At 46.9% G+C, this 18,556-nt stretch overlaps 1 protein-coding gene across 5 annotated transcripts in view; it reads right to left on the bottom strand.

Moving 5' to 3' along the window:
- The window catches only part of Mettl6 (methyltransferase 6, methylcytidine), a 70,999-nt gene that overhangs the window by 27,491 nt on the left and 24,952 nt on the right, over window positions 1-18,556 (bottom strand). The window contains exon 6 of one of the 5 annotated variants that reach the window (XM_052733650.1): window positions 8,069-8,298. The exons of 2 other annotated variants lie outside the window; for them this stretch is intronic. In XM_052733650.1, coding sequence (XP_052589610.1) covers window positions 8,243-8,298 — 56 coding nt within the window. In that variant the 3' untranslated portion in view covers window positions 8,069-8,242. Of the gene's footprint in view, window positions 1-8,068; window positions 8,299-9,302; window positions 10,776-13,879; window positions 16,109-18,556 lie in introns of those variants that run through there. 2 more of the 5 variants (XM_052733649.1, XM_052733653.1) reach the window with 2 other exon arrangements.

The raw sequence follows: 18,556 nt of genomic DNA, 5'->3' as shown, positions 1-18,556 counted from the left end.
TCCTAATTTAGCCTCCTCAGTACTGAGATTGCAGGCGTGAGCCGCCACACCCAGCACCCAATTTCTTCATTGTGTCATCCACACTCAATCCCTGCTCCTGGAGCCACTGGTCTACTTTCTGTATCCATTGTTTTGCCTTTTCTAGAAATTTCATAGCAATGACATCATAGCACAAGCAGCCTTGTGCTCTTACACAGCATATAAATTTTGAGGCTCATCCTTCTCCACAATGTTTCTCTTCCAGTACTAGGAGGAAATTTTAGGTAATTTCTTAGTAAATTTCTATGAGCCTAGAGAAGTTGCTAAGGTTAACTGAAAGCATTCTGGAAGATACATTTCATCACAAGATCAAGTCCCAGATCACACTATGTGATCTATCTTCTATTTAAAAGAAAATTGACTGTACTGGCAAAAAAGACTCTCCCTTTCCTCGTTATGACCCTTCTGTTCATGTCTCCAAAGCTCCATAATTTATACTCTGTGGTTCTCAATGTGCATCAAATTTGATATTCTGTATTCACTTTCCTTTGCCATGGAGTGATTTTCAAAATAACGGTGATAAGTTGCCTCTCTGGCATCCATTCAGTCACCTGGAAACTGAACAGATTGCAACTGCTTTTTATGGAATTTAACACCTCGACAGGCATTCATTTATTAAACAAGATGCATGCTCTCATGGCTTTACCTCACAGGGAAATCGATACATGAACCCAAGAGCTCCAATCCTAAGATTCTGAATTACAAGTCATGGCGTGTACTTGAATAATAGATGTCACTGACCAAAGAAAAACACCCCAGGAACTCAGTTTTTGTCACTAATGAGCAGGTACCAGAGCAATAACAATCTTCTCACTGCTCACCCTCAAAGTGCTGAAGTTTCCCAGTAATAACACATGGGCTACAAGAGTGGGCGAGCGGAATTTCTGATTACACCCTTAAAGATGAAACCACACAGACCCTGCTAAAGTAAGCACCCAGGAAAATCACAGGCTTTGATAAATGAGGGTGGAAAGCAGGAAACGTAGACAGGGCCAGGCTAGGGTCAAACATGTCAGTCACATTTTTAAATCAAAGTCAAAGCTAACCTGTCTTATTTATGTCTCTTTCATCCATTTTATAATCATTTCACGCTCAGCCTGGACACTCTATTAACTCAGCCCTCCCCAGGGAAGTGGCACTTGTAAGTACTCCACCCAGAGTCACCTGCGACACTGGAACCCAATTCTCCACTCACTGCCTTTCTCTCTGAGGCCAGGGCTGCTGGGATGTAATACTCTGGAGGCCGCTCTCAACAGCCAAGGGCTATGAGCTGGTGGATAAGGCAGGGTCGTCTCCTCACTCCAGCAGAGCTGTGTTCTACACACTCTCTCAGAGTCCCCTACAAGATGGTAGCCCCGCTGCCACCCCCGCCCAGGTGTGTGGTTTGCGCTCTCAAGTGCCCTTCCTGGCGGTTCTTATCCTTATCTCACTTCCTGATTCCTTAGGTCATTTCCAGGATGCGGACACTCTAGTTTAGAAAGGACTTGTATCTTAGTTAAAATCACCCTAGCTGGGCATGGGATAGTACCGTCCTGTGATCCTAGCACTTGGGAGGTGAAGGCAAGAGGCTCAAGAGTTCACAGCTAGCATGGGCGCCACAAGACTCGGTCTTTAATGAAGCAAAATCGTAAATTAAAGATATAAATGAACAATGCATTTAGCAGCCCTGACCTGTCAATACCACCGCTCAGCCTAATCCACCTTAAATGTGCTCAAAACAGCCTGCAATGGGGCAAATCACTAGCAGGAAGCTTATTTTGTAATGAAGTATTGACTACATTGTGTAATTCATTCAATATTCCCTGAGCGTGTGAATCGGGACACTTCTAAAGACATTCTTTCCTGTCATCACTAAGCTGAGCCACTATAAGTGAAGGAATAACCATGGAGCATTCACTCCAAATATTTTGTATCAGGGTTTACTGTAACAGGAATCTTAAAAGTTCTTATTAATAAAACCAAACCTGAGGCCAGTTATTAGGTTGCATGCTGGATATCAGAGAAGCAGAATAAGCCACAGCTACCTCACCTTGACAATTCCTCAGCTGATTCTGTTTCCTCAGACTGGATGCCTCTGAGTCCTCATCCAGAATGAATCTCAGCTGAACTGCTGCTTGAAAGCCTGAAAGCTTAACCAGCCAAATGCTTCTAGTTTCTGGTCCTCACGCCTTATATACCTTTCTGCTATCTGCCATCACTCCCTGGGATTAAAGGCTTGCTTTCTGGGATTAAAGGCATGAGTCACCATGCTTGGCTGTATCCTTGAACAGATGGATTTCTGCCTCTGGAATGCTAGGATTAAAGGCGTGTGCTACCACTGCCTGTCCTAAGTATCTAGTGGCTTTTCTGTTCTCTGACCCCAGATAAGTTTATTAGGATACACAATATTTTGGGGAACACAATACTACCACAGTTTACTTTTGAGGAGCCTGATGAAGACATCTATCAAAATTGTAGGTGAGTATACTCTTAATTTTTAAATTAAGTTTGTATGTGTATGGGCGGTATGTCTGTGTGCACCACTTGTATGCCTAGTGCTACTAGAGGCTAGAAGAGGACATTGGATCCCCTTAAACTGGAGTTACAGATGATTGTGAGCCACCACATGGGTGCTGGGAATTGAATCTGTGCCCTGTGCAAGAGCACCCATTGCTCTTAACCGCTGAGGCATCCCTCCAGTCCCGAAGCATAGACTTTAAAGGGATTTGATTAATACTTTTTCCAGGTCTGTATCTTCGGAATAGAACCTACCATGAGAGGGTTATAAAAGAAGTAGCTCTCTTCTCAAATAGTCTCTCCTGAGGTTATTGTGTCCCTAATTATCCCATAAGCAGGGAGCTGGAGTAGGCTAAAGCTTCTTCCATTCACGGAATTCTGGAAACAATCTCAGGAGGATGGCATGATTTTACAGGAAACCTATTAGAGGTTAACATTTGCCTGACGACACAGAGCTGGAGTAAGTAGAACCAGCCTGGTTCCAGATTCGGGACATCACGTTGAGCACAGGAGTAGCTTGGTTTAGAAGTTAGCATGCCTGGAGAAGAGGAAGATGTTTTATGGGATGTTTTCAAATGTTTGAAGGGTCTGCCAGGAATTCCTTTGGTATCAGGCCAAGACTTCTATAATATACGGAGTGTTTTCAAAGATAATACATATATATTGGTTTTGTTTTTTAAGACAGGGTCTTGTGAGTAGCCCAGGTTGGTCAACTCCTGATTCTCTTGGCTGTACCTTTTAAGCATTGGGAACTCAGGCACATGCCACTATGCCTGAATCCTAAAACCACAGGATTATAAAGAAAATCGATTATATTAAGGTGCATTTATTGAAACGTTACCAAAAATTATGGTGTAGCAGCATATAATCCACCCTATGGGGTAATTACATTTTATAATGTACTCTGGAAATGTAGAGAATCACTGTCACTGGAGAGTGACAAGGACAAGCTGAGCTGCCCGAATGACTGGATGGTGTCCGGACAGCCCCCGGAAATCTGAACTTGCTAGAAGCCACCCTCCACCTTCACTAACTCTCCAAAGCACAGGGTTAGCTGTGCTTGTCACCCACCCTTCCAGTGGCCACCCAGCACTGTCCTCTGTGTGGAGCCCAGCATCTCCAGGATGACAACCTGAACCCAGCAACTGACCTCTGACCAGGGCCTCCCATGATTTGAAGGTTCCAGTCTCAGCAATTTCCTGGCTTCCCAGCGTGCACCACAAACTTGCCTTGATGGTCTCGAACAAGCCAACCCCTGTGTGCCCTTCCTCACAGCTGAGACTTCTTTGCACAGCATTCTTGGATGAGGAGAATCAGTCACTCCTCTGAGCACACTGGCTCCTCCACATGCCTCTGTGCTAGCAGTCATACACTGAATTATGATAGCTACTGTGAATGTGTATAATAGTTTATACACTGCATGGATAATAGTTTACTAATCTGAAACAGGATCCAGTAGAAGACTATCAGGTCTAAGCCAGAGTTCCATGAATGTTGGTTACAACTGATTTGAGATAGGGAACAGCTAGTTCAGCTGACATGTTTGAGTTAACCATCCTATAGGTCTTGGCAGATCCCACCAAAGGTCCTGGGGTCTTTGCCAGCCTGGTAAACAAGTTTTGAGCCCACTAAAAGGATGGGTTCATCTTAAAGTTTCATGTAGTAATAACACACTGATGTTCATTATCAAAGGAATGTTATTGTTGTGTTTTATTGTTGTTGGTTTTCTTATTAGATTTTTGGTTGTTGTACAGGGGATTGAACCAAGGCCTGCCTCAAACTCAGAGATCTGCTTACCTCTGCCTCCCAAGTGCTAGGATTAAAGGCATGCACCACCATGCCCGGCTATTCAGCGCCCCCTCCCCTTTTAACTTTTTGTTTTAGGAGAGGTTCTCCCTTTAGTGGCATGGTCTTGCGCTCACTATGTAAGTAGCCAGTTGCTGAACTTGTCATCCTCCTGTCTCCTTAGTAGCTGGGATCACAGGTCTCAGCACTATGGCCATGAGTTTTGAGGGGCTGTGCTTTGTTTGGTACCAGGGACTGAGCCTAAGGCTTCCCACATACGGGGCAAAGGTTCTACTGTTGAGTCACACCCACAGTACCCCACATCCCTTTCATTTTATTTTGAGACAGGATCTTGCTAATTTGCACATACTGGCCTGAAACTCGGGCTCCTCCTGCTTCCATCTCCTGAGTAGCTGGGGTTACAGGCACATGCCACCACATCTGGCAACAGCCACCCCCCTTCTTCGTTCTATTCTTTTTTATGAGACAAAGTCTATATGTATCTCTGGTTGGCCTTGAACTCCCTGTGTATCTCAGGCTGCCCCAGCCCCCTGAGTACTCGGAGTACAGACCTGCACCATCAGTAATAGCTTTGTCCAGTTTGCTTATTGTTTGTTTTAAGACAAAGGGCTCACAATGCATCCCAGGCTGGCTTTGAACTCAAAACAATCCTCCTGCCTCAGCCTCCCTGAGTCCTAGGATTATGGGCACGATCAAAATGCCTGGGAGTTTTGCATAATTTTTAAGAGAAATAGATACATCTAAAGATCCTCTTTTCCATCTGTGGCCTGTTCCACCCTCCAGCCTGCCAATAATTCTGTAGGTACAGGCCCCCAGGTTTGGACTCAGGGACCTAGAGGCTCCCCTTGCTGATCCTGCGGTGAGGGCACTCTTTGGCAGGATGTCCTGGGAGTTCCCTCCTCCCACCTCTCGCAGCCAGCCATCTGGATGATAAATACACAGTTCTGGCAGGACTCTGCCTCCCAGTCAAGCTCAGATAAGTAATCACACCCAAGCCTATCCATTTTCTAGTCGTTCTCCAAAGCTCTCTGGGATGACTCATTCAGAGATGGGAAGCAGCTTTCTGGGTTTTTCCATGAGGACTCTGTTTTCATGACTCCTTTGTGGTGGAGGCCCTGTCATCTAGAGAGGACATGTGACTTTTTTGTCACTGCAGGACGTACTTCTTCATCTGATTTGACCAAGGAGGGCCTGGCATGTGGCAGTCCTTCTCTTTGGTTTAGTTTGATTATTGCTTCTCATTTGATCTACCTCTTTACAGTCGAACCACGATGGGGTGTGGAGTCCGTTTCCTCCTTCCACCAGTCCTGGCTTTGATTGTTGGTACAGGGTCTCATGTTGCTCAGGCTGATCTTGAACTCATAGTCACCCTCCTGCCTCAGCCTTCTGAGTGTTGGAATTACAAGTATGTAGCTGAGGTTGGTCACGAACTTTGTTTAAAGGCAGTCTCTATGTACCCTTGGCTGTTCTGGAACTCTCTATGTAGACTGGACTGTTCTTTAATTCCCAGAAATCAATCTGCCTCTGCATTCTGAGTGCAGGGGTTGCAGGGGTTAAAGGCTTGCAGCACTATGCCCGACAAGGGTTTTTATTTTTTGTGTTTGTGTGTTTTGACTGTATGTATGTATACCACACATGTGCAGTGCCCACAGAAGCCAGAAGAGGGTGTCAAATCCTCAGGAGCTGGAGTTACAGATGGTTGTGAGCCATCACTTGGGTGCTGGGAACTGAACCTGGATCCTCTGGAAGAGCAACAAGTGTTCTTAACAGCTGAGCCATCTTTCTAGCCTGGTCATGAACTCTTGATCCTCTTGCCTCTAATTCACAAATGCTGAAATTACAGATAAGCACTACTACACCTGTTTTAAAATGTTTATTTAATTTAAAATGTATTTTAATGAATGAATCAAAGTCATTGCATTGAAGGAACTGAATCCAAGGTGTTGTTCATGCTGGGTAAGTATTCCACCACTAAGCTACATCCCTAGCCCCATGAGCACAGAGTTTTGAGTTGAACAGGGTGGGATTCAGGCCTAGTTCTGCTATACTCCAGCTATTATACCCAAATGGAAACCTTTCCTTTCTCAATATCCTCATCCACTAAAAACAGGAGTGATCACAGACAGCCTCCTTCTGTGAAAAGTAACGATGTGGTCAAACCTGTAGAAACATCTTAGTGCCTGACACAGAGAAGATAGTCAGGGTGTGAATTTTCATCTCTCCTTGCAATAGAAAAAGAATCTAGTTCTGAGGCCTACAAAATAGAGTTGGTGCCCAATAAAGAGTCAGCCGTGAGGAAGCCAGCGGATGGGCCTCCCCACTGGAGGGTAAGGTCTGTGCCATCTACCTCAGTCTCTCCAGCTCCTATCCAGGAAGGAACGGAGCAGACCATAGGGATTGGATGGACAGATAGATAAACAGGTGAGTGAATATATTTCTGTACATTGTAAAGAATGTGGGGTGTTTAAGCTATCTAAAGTCGTCAAATAACTTATAGGTGAAACTTAGCTCCAAAAATCGATCTATTCCCTCCCTATATGTCTGGTAATGTATAAAAAACAAGTTGGGAGGATTGGCCATGGTGGCACACACTTGTAATCCCAGCTCACGATGGTGGAGGGAAAAGGATGAGTTCCAGGCCAGTTTGGTCTGCACAGCACATTCAAAGCCACCTTAGGCTACAAAGAGATCGTGTCTCAAAATAATTGGTGATAAAAATCCATAATATTGGGGCTGGTCATATACAAAGAGGTGGCAGACGGCTTGAAATGAGTGTCAGAGCAGGTGGGCTGGTGGGCTGAACAGATTATAGGAGGTAATCCGGGGGTGATCATCAGTTAGCAGGGAAGGCGTGAAGAGAGACTGCCCCGCAATTACTGCTGTTTCAGAATAAATATATAGGGTTTGTTTTAGGCAAGTAAATGCTGTGTTTCTGGGTTGCAGTGACAGCTTCTGAGCAGAGGCTTTTGAGGATGGTTCCCATGATTAAGCACAGCCTTGCATACCAGATGGCTGGCTGCTGCTGCTGTCTCTGGCCTCTCTGCCACCTGCCAGCCAGGCTCCTGCCTCCACGGTTGGTCCGTCATAGTCCATTCTCCCCACCATAGCCGCAGCAGACTTCCCAAACCTAGTCAGAGCTGATGGCCCTCCCGCTTAAAACTTCCTGTTCAGTTTCCATCAAGAACATAGAGACTCCTTGGTGCCCAGCAGCCCCGTGTGATGACCTGACCCCACCTACCTTTCTGCGGCCGCCACACTGGACCTCTAGGCTCTGCAGCCCCACGCCTGCCCACCTCCCTGTGGGGCCTTTGTCTTTGCTCTTCCCTCTGCCTGGCATATGGCTGGCTCTCCCTCTGTGTGGGTTATTTTCCCAGAATGCCTTTCGCTGACTTCCTGAGTTAAAGAAGCTCTTTCTCTCTGTCCTCTTCTTATGTCTTGTTTCTTACAACTACCTCCCATCAACCCATTCCTTCATTTGTTTAGGACCGCTTTGCTCATTTCCTTCTCTGGATGAAATATGGGGCTACTGGCATCCACATTTCTCTGGTTCACTGCTCTTCTCCCCAGCAAGAAACGGTCCACGCCAGGTGCTGACTAATTACACTAGTGGGTTTGTGGAGGATAAGCCAAGCAAGCTCCTGCAGCATTTGGCTAACTTCTCACTGCGCTTTGCCTAATGGGCGCTCGGGGGGCGGGGGGGGGGGGGGGGGCGGGGGGGGGCGCAGCACTCCTGAAAGGTGAGAACAGTGTTTCCGGGAGGACGGAGCTCACAGACAGCATTGTTTTCCCTAGAGCATTAGGTCCCATGCAGTGACTTGCTCAACAGTTTGTTCCCAGAAGTTCTGTGGATACTTTGAAACCTTCCGAAGAGTTGCCAAGCACAGATCTAGGGTGTAGCTCATCAGTACAATGCTTGCCTGGCATGTGCAAGGCCGTGTGGGTTCAATCTCCAGCACCCTCAAAAAAAAAAAAAAGTGGGTAAACCTGCCTGGAAGGAGCTGTTGAATTCACATTCCCAGAATCCCATTCCAAGCCCTGAGAATGAATTTGGTAATCATCTATCCTTGATATGACTTGCTTGGATTCCTGTGCCCTGGGTTCAGCTCCCTTGCACAAGGACTGGTGGTATTTATTCGGGAATGATTTGGCAGCAGTGATTTTAGACACTGGGTAGCTAGACAGAATGGAACTTACTGGAAAGATGTGGGAGACTCACAGAGGAGGGCCTGGCACTGGGAGGGGTGGGGAGGTAAGGAAATGCAGGGCTGAGTGGGTGATCTTCGGGAGACAAGAACGCGGGCCAAGAACGCCAGCAGGCAGGAACCCCACCCTGCCTTGCTCTCCTGTTCCTCTTGGGGTTGAGGAAGGGCCAAAGCGTCTGCAGTAGGCTATCGCCAGCTAAGGAAGCAGTGCGGTTCCCGCTGCCCTCCCTGTACCGGCCGGGACTGAAGCTGGTCCTGCCAGGACTGTGAGGGGAAAAGTGGCCCCAGCATGGCTGGCTGGGCCCGACTTGATCACAAACACTTGTGTTAGGGACTGTTGGGTCAGGGAGACAACTGGGCTCTGGTCCACCTGAGGCAGTCAATTTGCTGTTGTACTTTACGGACAAACTGGGCCAGTAGACTGTTTGCCGCTGCTCTCACCAGCCAAGGGAGCCCACTGTTAGCCCCTCCAGAACCTTTCGAAATGGCTGAGGTCATGCTGGCAATTCAAAACTGGCGCCGATGGGCTGTTTTTCTTTCTCAGAGAACGAGTTATTAAACCAGCACACACGCTATCACTTGCATTTCCAGAACACACTCTGCTTGGCCTTTCTTATTGTATTACTTTTTTTTTTTTTTTTTTTTTTTTTTTTTTTTTGGTTTTTTTTGAGACAGAGTTTCTCTGTAGCTTTGTGCCTTTCCTGGAACTCACTCTGTAGCCCAGGCTGGCCTCGAACTCACAGAGATTCGCCTGGCTCTGCCTCCCGAGTGCTGGGATTAAAGGCGTGTGCCACCACCGCCCAGCTTATTGTATTACTTTTTAATCACTGCTAGATTATATCTCTAACCATGAGATTCATCTGTAGTGGGGTTTTTTAAGAACAAAATTTACAATTATCTCTGTGTGTGGGGGGAAGTGTGCACCGTGGCATACATGTGGAGGTCAGAGGACAACTTGCAGGAGTAGGTTCTCTCTTCCCACCCTGTGGATTCTCGGGATGGAACTCAGGTTTACACACTGGGCTGACAGTCCCTGTGGGGATTTTGTTTTTGTTTTTTAATTGGGAGTAATACATTCTTTGCTTCTACCCCACTCCCCGCCAAAACCATGTGGATGGGAGTCTTGCAGTGTAGTCTAGGTTGGTCTCAGAGTGTCTATGTAGCCGACACTGGCCTCAACCTCCTGATCCTTCTGTCCCAGTCTCCCAAGTGCAGGAGTATAGGCCTGTGCCACCTTGCCTGGCTGCTGTCAGCTTTTGCTTCTCCTCCTTCTCCCCACTATGTAGCTGGAGATAACCTTAAATGTCTTATCCTCTTGCTTCAGCATTCCAAGTGCAGACATTATGGGCATGTACTTTACTTTTTTTGTTGTTTTTTGTTTTTTGAGACAGGGTTTCTCTGTATAACAGCCCTGGCTGTCCTGGAACTCACTTTGTAGACCAGGCTGGCCTCAAACTCACTGAGATCCACCTGCCTCTGCCTCCCAAGTGCTGGGATTAAAGGTGTGCCCCACCACCGCCCGGCTGTACTTTACTTCTTAACACTTTCCTCATTTTAGTACGGCTCACTTTTAATCTTCATTTTCCACCATCTAGGGGTTATTTTATTGTATTTTTAAGACAGCATGTCACTATTTAGCACTGGCTGGACTGGAACTTGTTATGTAGTCCAGGCTGGTCTTGAATTTGCAGCTACCCTCCTGTCTGTCTCCTGGGTGCTGAGGTTGCAAGTGTGGCCCCCTTATTCAGGAAGTATTTTGAAACCAAGATCCTAGGCCATGCACCTAACCAATAATAAGAATCTCTGAGGGTGAAAACCACATTTTAATTTTTTAAGATTTATTTTTATTTTATGTGTATGGTATTTTGTCTGCATGTATACCTGTGTACCACATACATGCAGTGACATAAGAAGGCATCAGATCCTCTGTAACTGGAGTTATAGACAGTTGTGAGCTGCCATGTGGGTGCTGGGCTTTGAACCTGGATCCTCTGGAAGAGCAGTCAGTGTTCTTAACCATTGAGCCATCTCTCTAGCCACATTCCAATACATAGCTATAGTTAAGAAATCACTGGTGCAAGCCAGGCGGTGGTGGTGGTGGTGGTGCACTTCTTTAATCCCAGCACTCGGAAGGCAGAGGCTGGCAGATCTCTGAGTTCAAGCCCAGTTTGGTCTACAGAGCAAATTCCAGGAAAGCCAGGGCTACATAGAGAAATCCTGTCTCAAAAAAACCTAAAAACAAACAAACAAAAAGAATCACTGGTGCCAGTCAGTAGTGACTCACGCCTTTAATCCCAGCAGGTGGATCTCTGTGAGTTTGAGGCTAGCCTGGTCTACAGAGTAAGTTCCAGGACAGCCAGGGATGTTACACAGAGAAACCTTGTCTAAAAAATAATAATAATAATAATCACTGGTGCAGCCCAGAGCTTCTCAAATATTAACATGCACAGGAATCACTTACAGGCTTGATAATATACAGAGTCTGCTTTAACAGGTCTGGCTGGGCCTTGAGACTGCTTTTCCAATAAGCTCCCAGGGACACCAGCACTGCCAGCCATGGCTCACACTTGTGTAGCAGGAATATGAACAGCATGGTAATTTTCTGGATTTTAAAGATTATATGGGATCCAGTGATGTAGCAATTTTACCCTGCAATGTTTTCAATACCAAATCTCATTACTTTTCAATCAATTCTATTCAAACTGTTGTCTGTTTCAACTTCCAGCATGATCAAGGCCTGGTGATGTGGGCCTCTACCCATTTCTGGAGGATGAGGAAAGGGGATCGCAAGTTGTTTGCCTAGGCTACATAGTGAGTTTAAAGTCAGCCTGGACAACTTACCCCCAAAATAAATAAGGAAAAAGAAATAAACTGGACTGTGGATGTAGCTCAGGGGTAGACTGTCCACACAGCCTGCACGAGGCCGTGGCTTTGAATCCCAGCACTGAAAAAGAGAAGTTTCTGGAAGGTAACCTCAGAAAACTGTAGACATGGGCTACTCATGACAAGCGCAGAGTTAGTGGTTAGTTGGGGTTGAGGAGGTGCTTTTTTGTTTTGTTTTTTGAGACAGGGTCTTTCTATGTGGCCCAGGCTGGCCTCAAATTTGTGGTTTTCCTCCCAAGTCCTGGGCACTGTGCCCACCTCGTTTTTAAAAATGTATGAGTACGTGTGTATCCTCATGAGTTTGTATGTACCATACCCATGCAGAGGTCGTAAAAGGTCATCCACCTGCCTCTGCCTCCCAAATGCTGAGATTAAAGGCATGTGTCACCACTGCTCGGCTGTTTGGCGTTTTTAAAAGACAGGTTTCGCAATGAAGCCCATGCTGTCCTGGAACTCAGTATGTGGCCTCAGATGTGACCATCCTTCTGTCTTAGTCGACTTAGTGCTGAGACCATTATGCTCAGCTGACATTGTTAGATCTGTGGAGAAACTGAGGCTCGGAGAAGCTCCTGAGCTGCCCTCTGTCTTCCGCACATCTCCTCCAATTCTGCAGGTCAGGCAGTTGCTCTGACATACGTGTCACAAGTCCTGGTAGTCAGATGACTTTTGTGATGCCCAGGGCATTTCTCCATGACTCATAGGGGAAAACGATTTCATTAAGGAACCAAGCCTGATGGCTGGAGAGAAGACTCACTGGTTAAGAACCCTTCCTACACTTGCATAGGACCACAGTCTCCTCCTCAGTACCCAAGTCGGATGGCTCACAACTGCTTGTCACTTCAGCTCTGGGAGATCTGATGCCTCAAGCCTTTGAGGGCAACTGCATCCACATGCACATACCCATACAAAGACATGAACATATATGCACACACAGTACACGGTGCACGCCTATAATCCTAGCACTGGGGAAGTGGAGACAGGAGGATCAGTAGTTCAAGGTCATCCTCAGATACACACTGAGTTGGAAGCCAGCCTGGTCTGCACAAGGCCTTGTTTCAAAGAACCAGTGGGAAACAGGGCTGAGGAGCCCCAGGTGTATTTATTAGGCAGAAGTGGATAGGAGAAAACCCATTACCCAAAAGCCAAGTTTTGGAACTCAGACATGCCCCTCTGAGAATTATTACTGGAGTCTCAGGAGTACCCCTTTCTCTAACTGCCCAGCAAAAGTCCCCAGCCCAGAGGAGGTTCTCTACTCTTGGCCTTGGGAGAGTGGAGGACAGAAGCTGAGCTGATTTTTACGGGAGGTCTCTGTGAGCTGAAAGACTTGTGTGAAAACATAGCAGACCTAGAACCCTAGGCTCCTGGTCCATTCCCAGGCTAGTCTCCAGGGCTGCCAGCACACCACACCTCAGACTGGGTGCTGATACAGCAGAAGGCTGTTTTCTTACTTCCAGAGACTTCAGGCCTGCCCTCGGGCAGCTTTGCTTTCTCTAGAGGCCTGGCTCCTTGATGTGCCCAGGGCCACTTTCTTACTGAGTCCTTATATACAGCCCTTTGTCTGTGCACATGCATCCTGGCGCCTCTTCTTCTAAAGGCTCCAGTCTTATTGGATTAGGCCTCCAGACTTCTGACTTTACTTCTTAATTACCCCCAAACACAATCAGCATGGGGTTAGGGCTGTGTGAAAGACTCTAAGGAGGATACAGTTCAGGCCAGGACCAGAGCCAAGAGGATCATTGCAGCCCTGAGAATAAACAGAGGCCTGGCCTGTAAGTCCTGGTCAAGAGTATGCTGTATCACCACCAAGTTCCCATTCCTAGTTTGTTCTTCTATTCATTTATGCCACAAAGCTATCTCAACAGCTCCTTTACCGAGTTCTTTAAAGTCAAGTTCTTTGACTTTAAGAGGCCACATCCACCCAGAATACCTGAAGGCTGTTTGACCCTGACTCATGAGATCATCGTGACTGTGGAGAGATGTGATATAGCAGACCCAGAGCTAAAGGTACCTTGGACTCTGCTAGGCTTTTCCAGTACTCATTTATATCATCCCCTGGATCTCACCTAACGTCCTTGTGACCATCAGATAAACTCTTGGAATCTCAAAGCTTGACAAACTGAGATTGTACAGCAACCCTGAAGTTAAGAATGCATAAGGTGGCCGGGGCGGTGGTGGCGCACGCCTTTAATCCCAGCACTCGGGAGGCAGAGGCAGGTGGATCTCTGTGAGTTCGAGGCCAGCCTGGGCTACCAAGTGAGTTCCAGGAAAGGTGCAAAGCTACACAGAGAAACCCTGTCTTGAAAAACAAAAACAAAAAAAAACAAACAAAAACCAAAGAATGCATAAGGTAATATAGGTGGGTTCAACCTCAGGAGGGAGGGAGGGAGGAAGGGAGGGAGGGAGGGAGGAAGGGAGGGAGGGAGAGAAAGAGGGAGGGAGAGAGAGAATATCTAAAAGTCAGAGCAGAAATGTCTGTAGCCCATCTAACTGGTGATTCCACTAATGCATTTGGGAACCACATAGATTCATAACATGTCTTTGTTTTGTTCTGTGACTCTGGAGGTTCATGTCATTTCTTCCATGATGGAGCCTGTCATTCAAACTAACTTGAATCTGTGCTCCTAGGCAAATGGTTCTCAACTTGTGGGTCATGACCCCTCTGGGAGTCACATATCAGATATACCACATATCATATTTACATTATGATTCATAACTAGCAAAATTACAGTTATGAAGAAGTAGCACCCAAATAATTTTATGGTTAGGTTCACCACAACATGAGGAACTATATTAAAGGGTTGCAGCATTAGGAAGGTTGAGAACCACTCTCCTAGGCCAAGGCCAGTCATGTTTGACCAGGATAAACTATTTTCTTATTTCTGTTAAAGCTGCCAGGTGGTGTGCCAGTGCCAAGGACATGGGCACTGACTTTAGGCACTGACTGCAGTACAGTGTGACAGAGGTGTGGTCACAGTTGGGCACAGGCAGTGAGGAGGGGGGTTCCCAGCCAGGCTCCTGGTAAGATACACTGTGGATACAGGCATGGAGGGGGCTTCCTAGAGGGTTACACTGGAGCCCAGTCCTGAAAGGCGTCCTGCAATTAGTCAGTAGAAGATTGGCTTGGGATCTGTTTAACCAGTGGGCCTCCAGGGGCCCTTATTCGACTAGCTTAAGGCAGACGGGAACTTAGTTTACTCCAGGTGGGGTCCACAGTGCAGCAGAACTGCAGTCAGCGCTGCAGATGCAGCTCAGTTGATGTGCCTGACGAGCATGCACGAAGCCCTGGGTTCAATCCCAAGCTCCACATAGATTGAATGTGATGGCCACCTCTGTGATCCCAGCACTCTGGCAGGGGTAGGAGGATCAGAAATACAAGGTTATCTTTGGCTACAGACTGAGTTTGAGGCCAGCTTTGGCTGTGAAAGACCATATTTGGAGGAAGAAGTGGAGGAAGAGGACGACGAGGAGGAAGTAGGAGATTCTTAGATAAAAATATAGAATCTCAGAGTCTGTTCCAGATTTACAGAATCAAAGGTCACAATCAAGCAGGATTCCTAGGGGATAGTGAACACTGAAATTTGGGGGCTCCACAATCAAGCAGGATTCCTAGGAGATAGTAAACACTGGAATTTGGGGGCTGGAGATGAAGATAAGTCAGTAAAACGTCTGCTTAGTGTGCCGAGGCCCTGGGTTCCAGCCCTAGCACCATGTAAACCAGGTATGGTAGCCCATGCCTATGATCCCAGCACTGGGGAAGCTGAGGCAGGATGATCTTGAGTTCAAGGCCATTCTTAGCTCCTGAGAGTTCAAGCCAGCCTAGGCAACAAGAGTTCTGTCTTGCTGGGCAGTGGGTGGCACACTCCTTTAATCCTGGCACTCAGGAGACAGAGAAGCAGGCAGATCTCTGTGAATTTGAGGCCAGCCTGGTCTACAGAGCAAGTTCCAGGACAGCCAAGGCTATTATTACACAGAGAAACTCTGTCTCAAACAAAACAAAACAAAAACAAATAAACAAAAACCAAGAGTCCCTGCCTTAAAACAAAACAAAGCCATCAAATTCTATGTGGGCCTTTCTAGTTCTTTTCCACATCTAGCTCCTCGTTATCTGTCAGGGCTCAGCGCCAGCTCCCTGTCCCCATACCAGCTCTGCTTTCCTTCCTCCCTAGGGAAATGCCACCCTCTACTGGCCTTTACAGGCAGCAGGCACATACACAGGTAAGACACTCCTGCACATAAAGAAAAAGAAATACATTTTTTTTTCTTTTAAATGCAACTTGTTGGGCCGGGCTATAGAGAGTTCAAGATCAGACAGGGCTACATAGAGAAACCCTGTCTCCCAAAATAAACCAACCGAAACCACTGAAAGTTTATGAACAAAGCAAACGCATATTTTAGCATATTTTAGGGAACCCAGAGTAGTCCATGTGGTGTAGCGGAGAAGATGTGTGAGAGGGAACAGCTCAGGTGACAGTGTGAGCAGCCTTCGGATAAGTGACTAGGAGTCTAGGGCTGCAGCCAAAGGGGCAGGAGCGGCCGCCATGCTGTACCTGCTGGTGAGCCCCTTCTCCTTGGACTCAAAGACCCAGACTCACAGGGCTAAACCCATATCCTCACCCTCGGCTCCAGTGTTTCTTCTCCACCGGCCTTGTTATTCTGTCATTTATTTTTAGAAGGTCTTTAGTCTGTAAGGAAATTAAAACCTTGTGTTTATTTCGGATTTCACATTCACAGCAGGCCCATTTCCTAGACAAAAAGATCTAATTCGGTGGTGAAGGAAGAGTTCTGTGTTTTCTGGCACTGCTGATGTTAGGGGCATATGGGACAGAGAACAAACCCTTCTTGCAGTCTGAGCCGAAGGCCTCCCCACTCGGAGGTGTGGTTCTCCCACAGCGCAAAGGTGCCTGGAGGTGGAGGTCTGAAACCCAACCAAGGCTCTGCTTGCTGAGCTATCCTACCCTGAGAAGGCCTATGCAGCAGAAAAGCACCTTTTACCAGAGGACCACACCAAGCTTCGAGGAATACATTTACCCAGGGCAGGTTATTGAGTTTGTACAAAGATCCAATAAGTTAGTGGTGGTCTGCCAGTCTGACCACTAGAGAGGAATCCAACACAGGTTAACTCATTTTCCTGTACAAGACAGGTAATAGAACAGTGTGTGTGTGTGTGTGTGTGTGTGTGTGTGTGTCTTCTGCCATGTAGGAGCATCATGCTAAAGCCCGGAATGCCCCAGCAAACACAATGGCTGGTCCCCGCCCCTTTCCTAGTGGAGGGTCTCATGTTGGACAGTTTGGGGCTGTCATTGCAGGAAGGACTGAAATACCTGGTGTTTCCTTCCCCTTTCCCAGCGGTTTGGTGACTCCCTGCTGTGTGTTGGCACTCACATGTAAAGGAAGAAAGCATGTTGGCATGTTGCAGAGGAAGTCCCCTCATATGAAGTGAACACCCTGTGGGAATGTTCTAGGCTCAGCTCCTCAGCTGTCTCGGCTGACTTGGAAAGTGTCTTCCATATCTCAGCCCTCCTAATGGCACTGACTAGTCTGCTGCACATGCCCCTTTTTCTTTTCTTGAGGCGGGCTCTCCAGTGAACGATACTCTGGCCCAGAGCTCCCCACCTCCCGCCTCAGCCTCGCAAGCACTGGGATTACAGGCCTGAGCCGCCATGTGTGGCTCTGCTGCCTCACTCCTGTTATAGTCAACATCTTTTCTTTTTTAGAGGTGGGGAGGAGTTATGACAGGGTCTCACCATGTGACTCAGGCTGCTCTGGAACTCCTATATAGACAGGCTGGCCTCAAACTCACTAAGTCTTTCCTCTCTGCTCTCTGGATTCCCAAACATAGCCCATCCCTACTCTTTTTCCTACCTCTTTTCTTTCCGAGACAGTGTGATGCCACGTAGCCCTGGCTGACTTGGAATTCACTGTAGAGCAGGCCAGTCTCCAATATGCAATATCTTCAAGTAGGACCACACAAAGGTAACGGCTAATCAAATAAAGAGGCAACCCACAGAATGGAACAAAATATTTGCTAGCTACTCATCTGACACAGGACCGACATCTAGAATACTGAGAGGACTGGAGAGACTGCTCAGCAGTGAAGAGCACTTGCTCTTTTGGAGAACCCAAATTTCAATCCCAGCACCCATATCAGGTGACTCACAACCACCTGTTACTTTCAGCTCCAGGGAATCTGACGCCTCCGGCCTCCACAGGCACCTACACTCATGTGCAGGGACACACATACACACACACACACACACACACACACACACACACACACACACACACACACACGAACACTTTAAAACGAGTAAAAAAATAAATCTTTCATTAAAAATACATATATAAAGAGCTGAAAGGAAACAACCCACAACAACTAAATAACAAGAACTCAAACAGTTACTAAATGGGTAAGTGAAGTGAACAGACAGTTCTCAAAAGGTGAAGAACAGAGCTTGGGAGATTGCTCCATCAGTAAAGTGTCTGCCCTGTAAACAGGAGGGCCAAGCTCCATCCCCAGAACCTATCTAAGAATCCCAGAGGTGGGGCAGGTGTGTGTCACCCGATTGCTGGGAAGTCAGAGACAGAAGGATCCCTGGAAATCACTGGCCAGCCAAGCTAACCTAATTGGGCTTCTTCTTCTTCTTCTTCTTCTTCTTCTTCTTCTTCTTCTTCTTCTTCTTCTTTCTTCTTCTTCTTCTTCTTCTTCTTCCTTCTTCTTCTTCTTCTTCTTCTTCTTCTTCTTCTTCTTCTTCTTCTTCTTCTTCTTCTTCTTCTTCTTCTTCTTCTTCTTCTTCTTCTTCTTCTTCTCTCTTCTCCTCCTCCTCCTCCTCCTCCTCCTCCTCCTCCTCCTCCTCCTCCTCCTCCTCCTTCTTTTTTTCCCCTTGGTTTTTTTGAGACAGGGTTTCTCTGTATAGCCTTGGCTGTACTGGAACTGCTCTATAGACCAGGCTGTCCTGGAACTCAGAGATTCACCTGCCTCTGCCTCCCGAGTGCTAGGATTAAAGGTGTGTGCCACCACCACCCAACCTATTTTTTTTTTTTTTTGTATTTTATTTTTCAGAGCTGAGGACCGAACCCAGGGCCTTACGCTTATTAGGCAAGTGCTCTACCACTGAGCTAAATCCCCAAAC

The sequence above is a fragment of the Peromyscus californicus genome, unplaced genomic scaffold (genome assembly GCF_007827085.1).
Source record: "Peromyscus californicus insignis strain IS unplaced genomic scaffold, ASM782708v3 Scaffold_12__1_contigs__length_115047231, whole genome shotgun sequence".
Classification (NCBI taxonomy): domain Eukaryota; kingdom Metazoa; phylum Chordata; class Mammalia; order Rodentia; family Cricetidae; genus Peromyscus; species Peromyscus californicus.
This window is presented reverse-complemented; position numbering and strand designations above follow the sequence as displayed.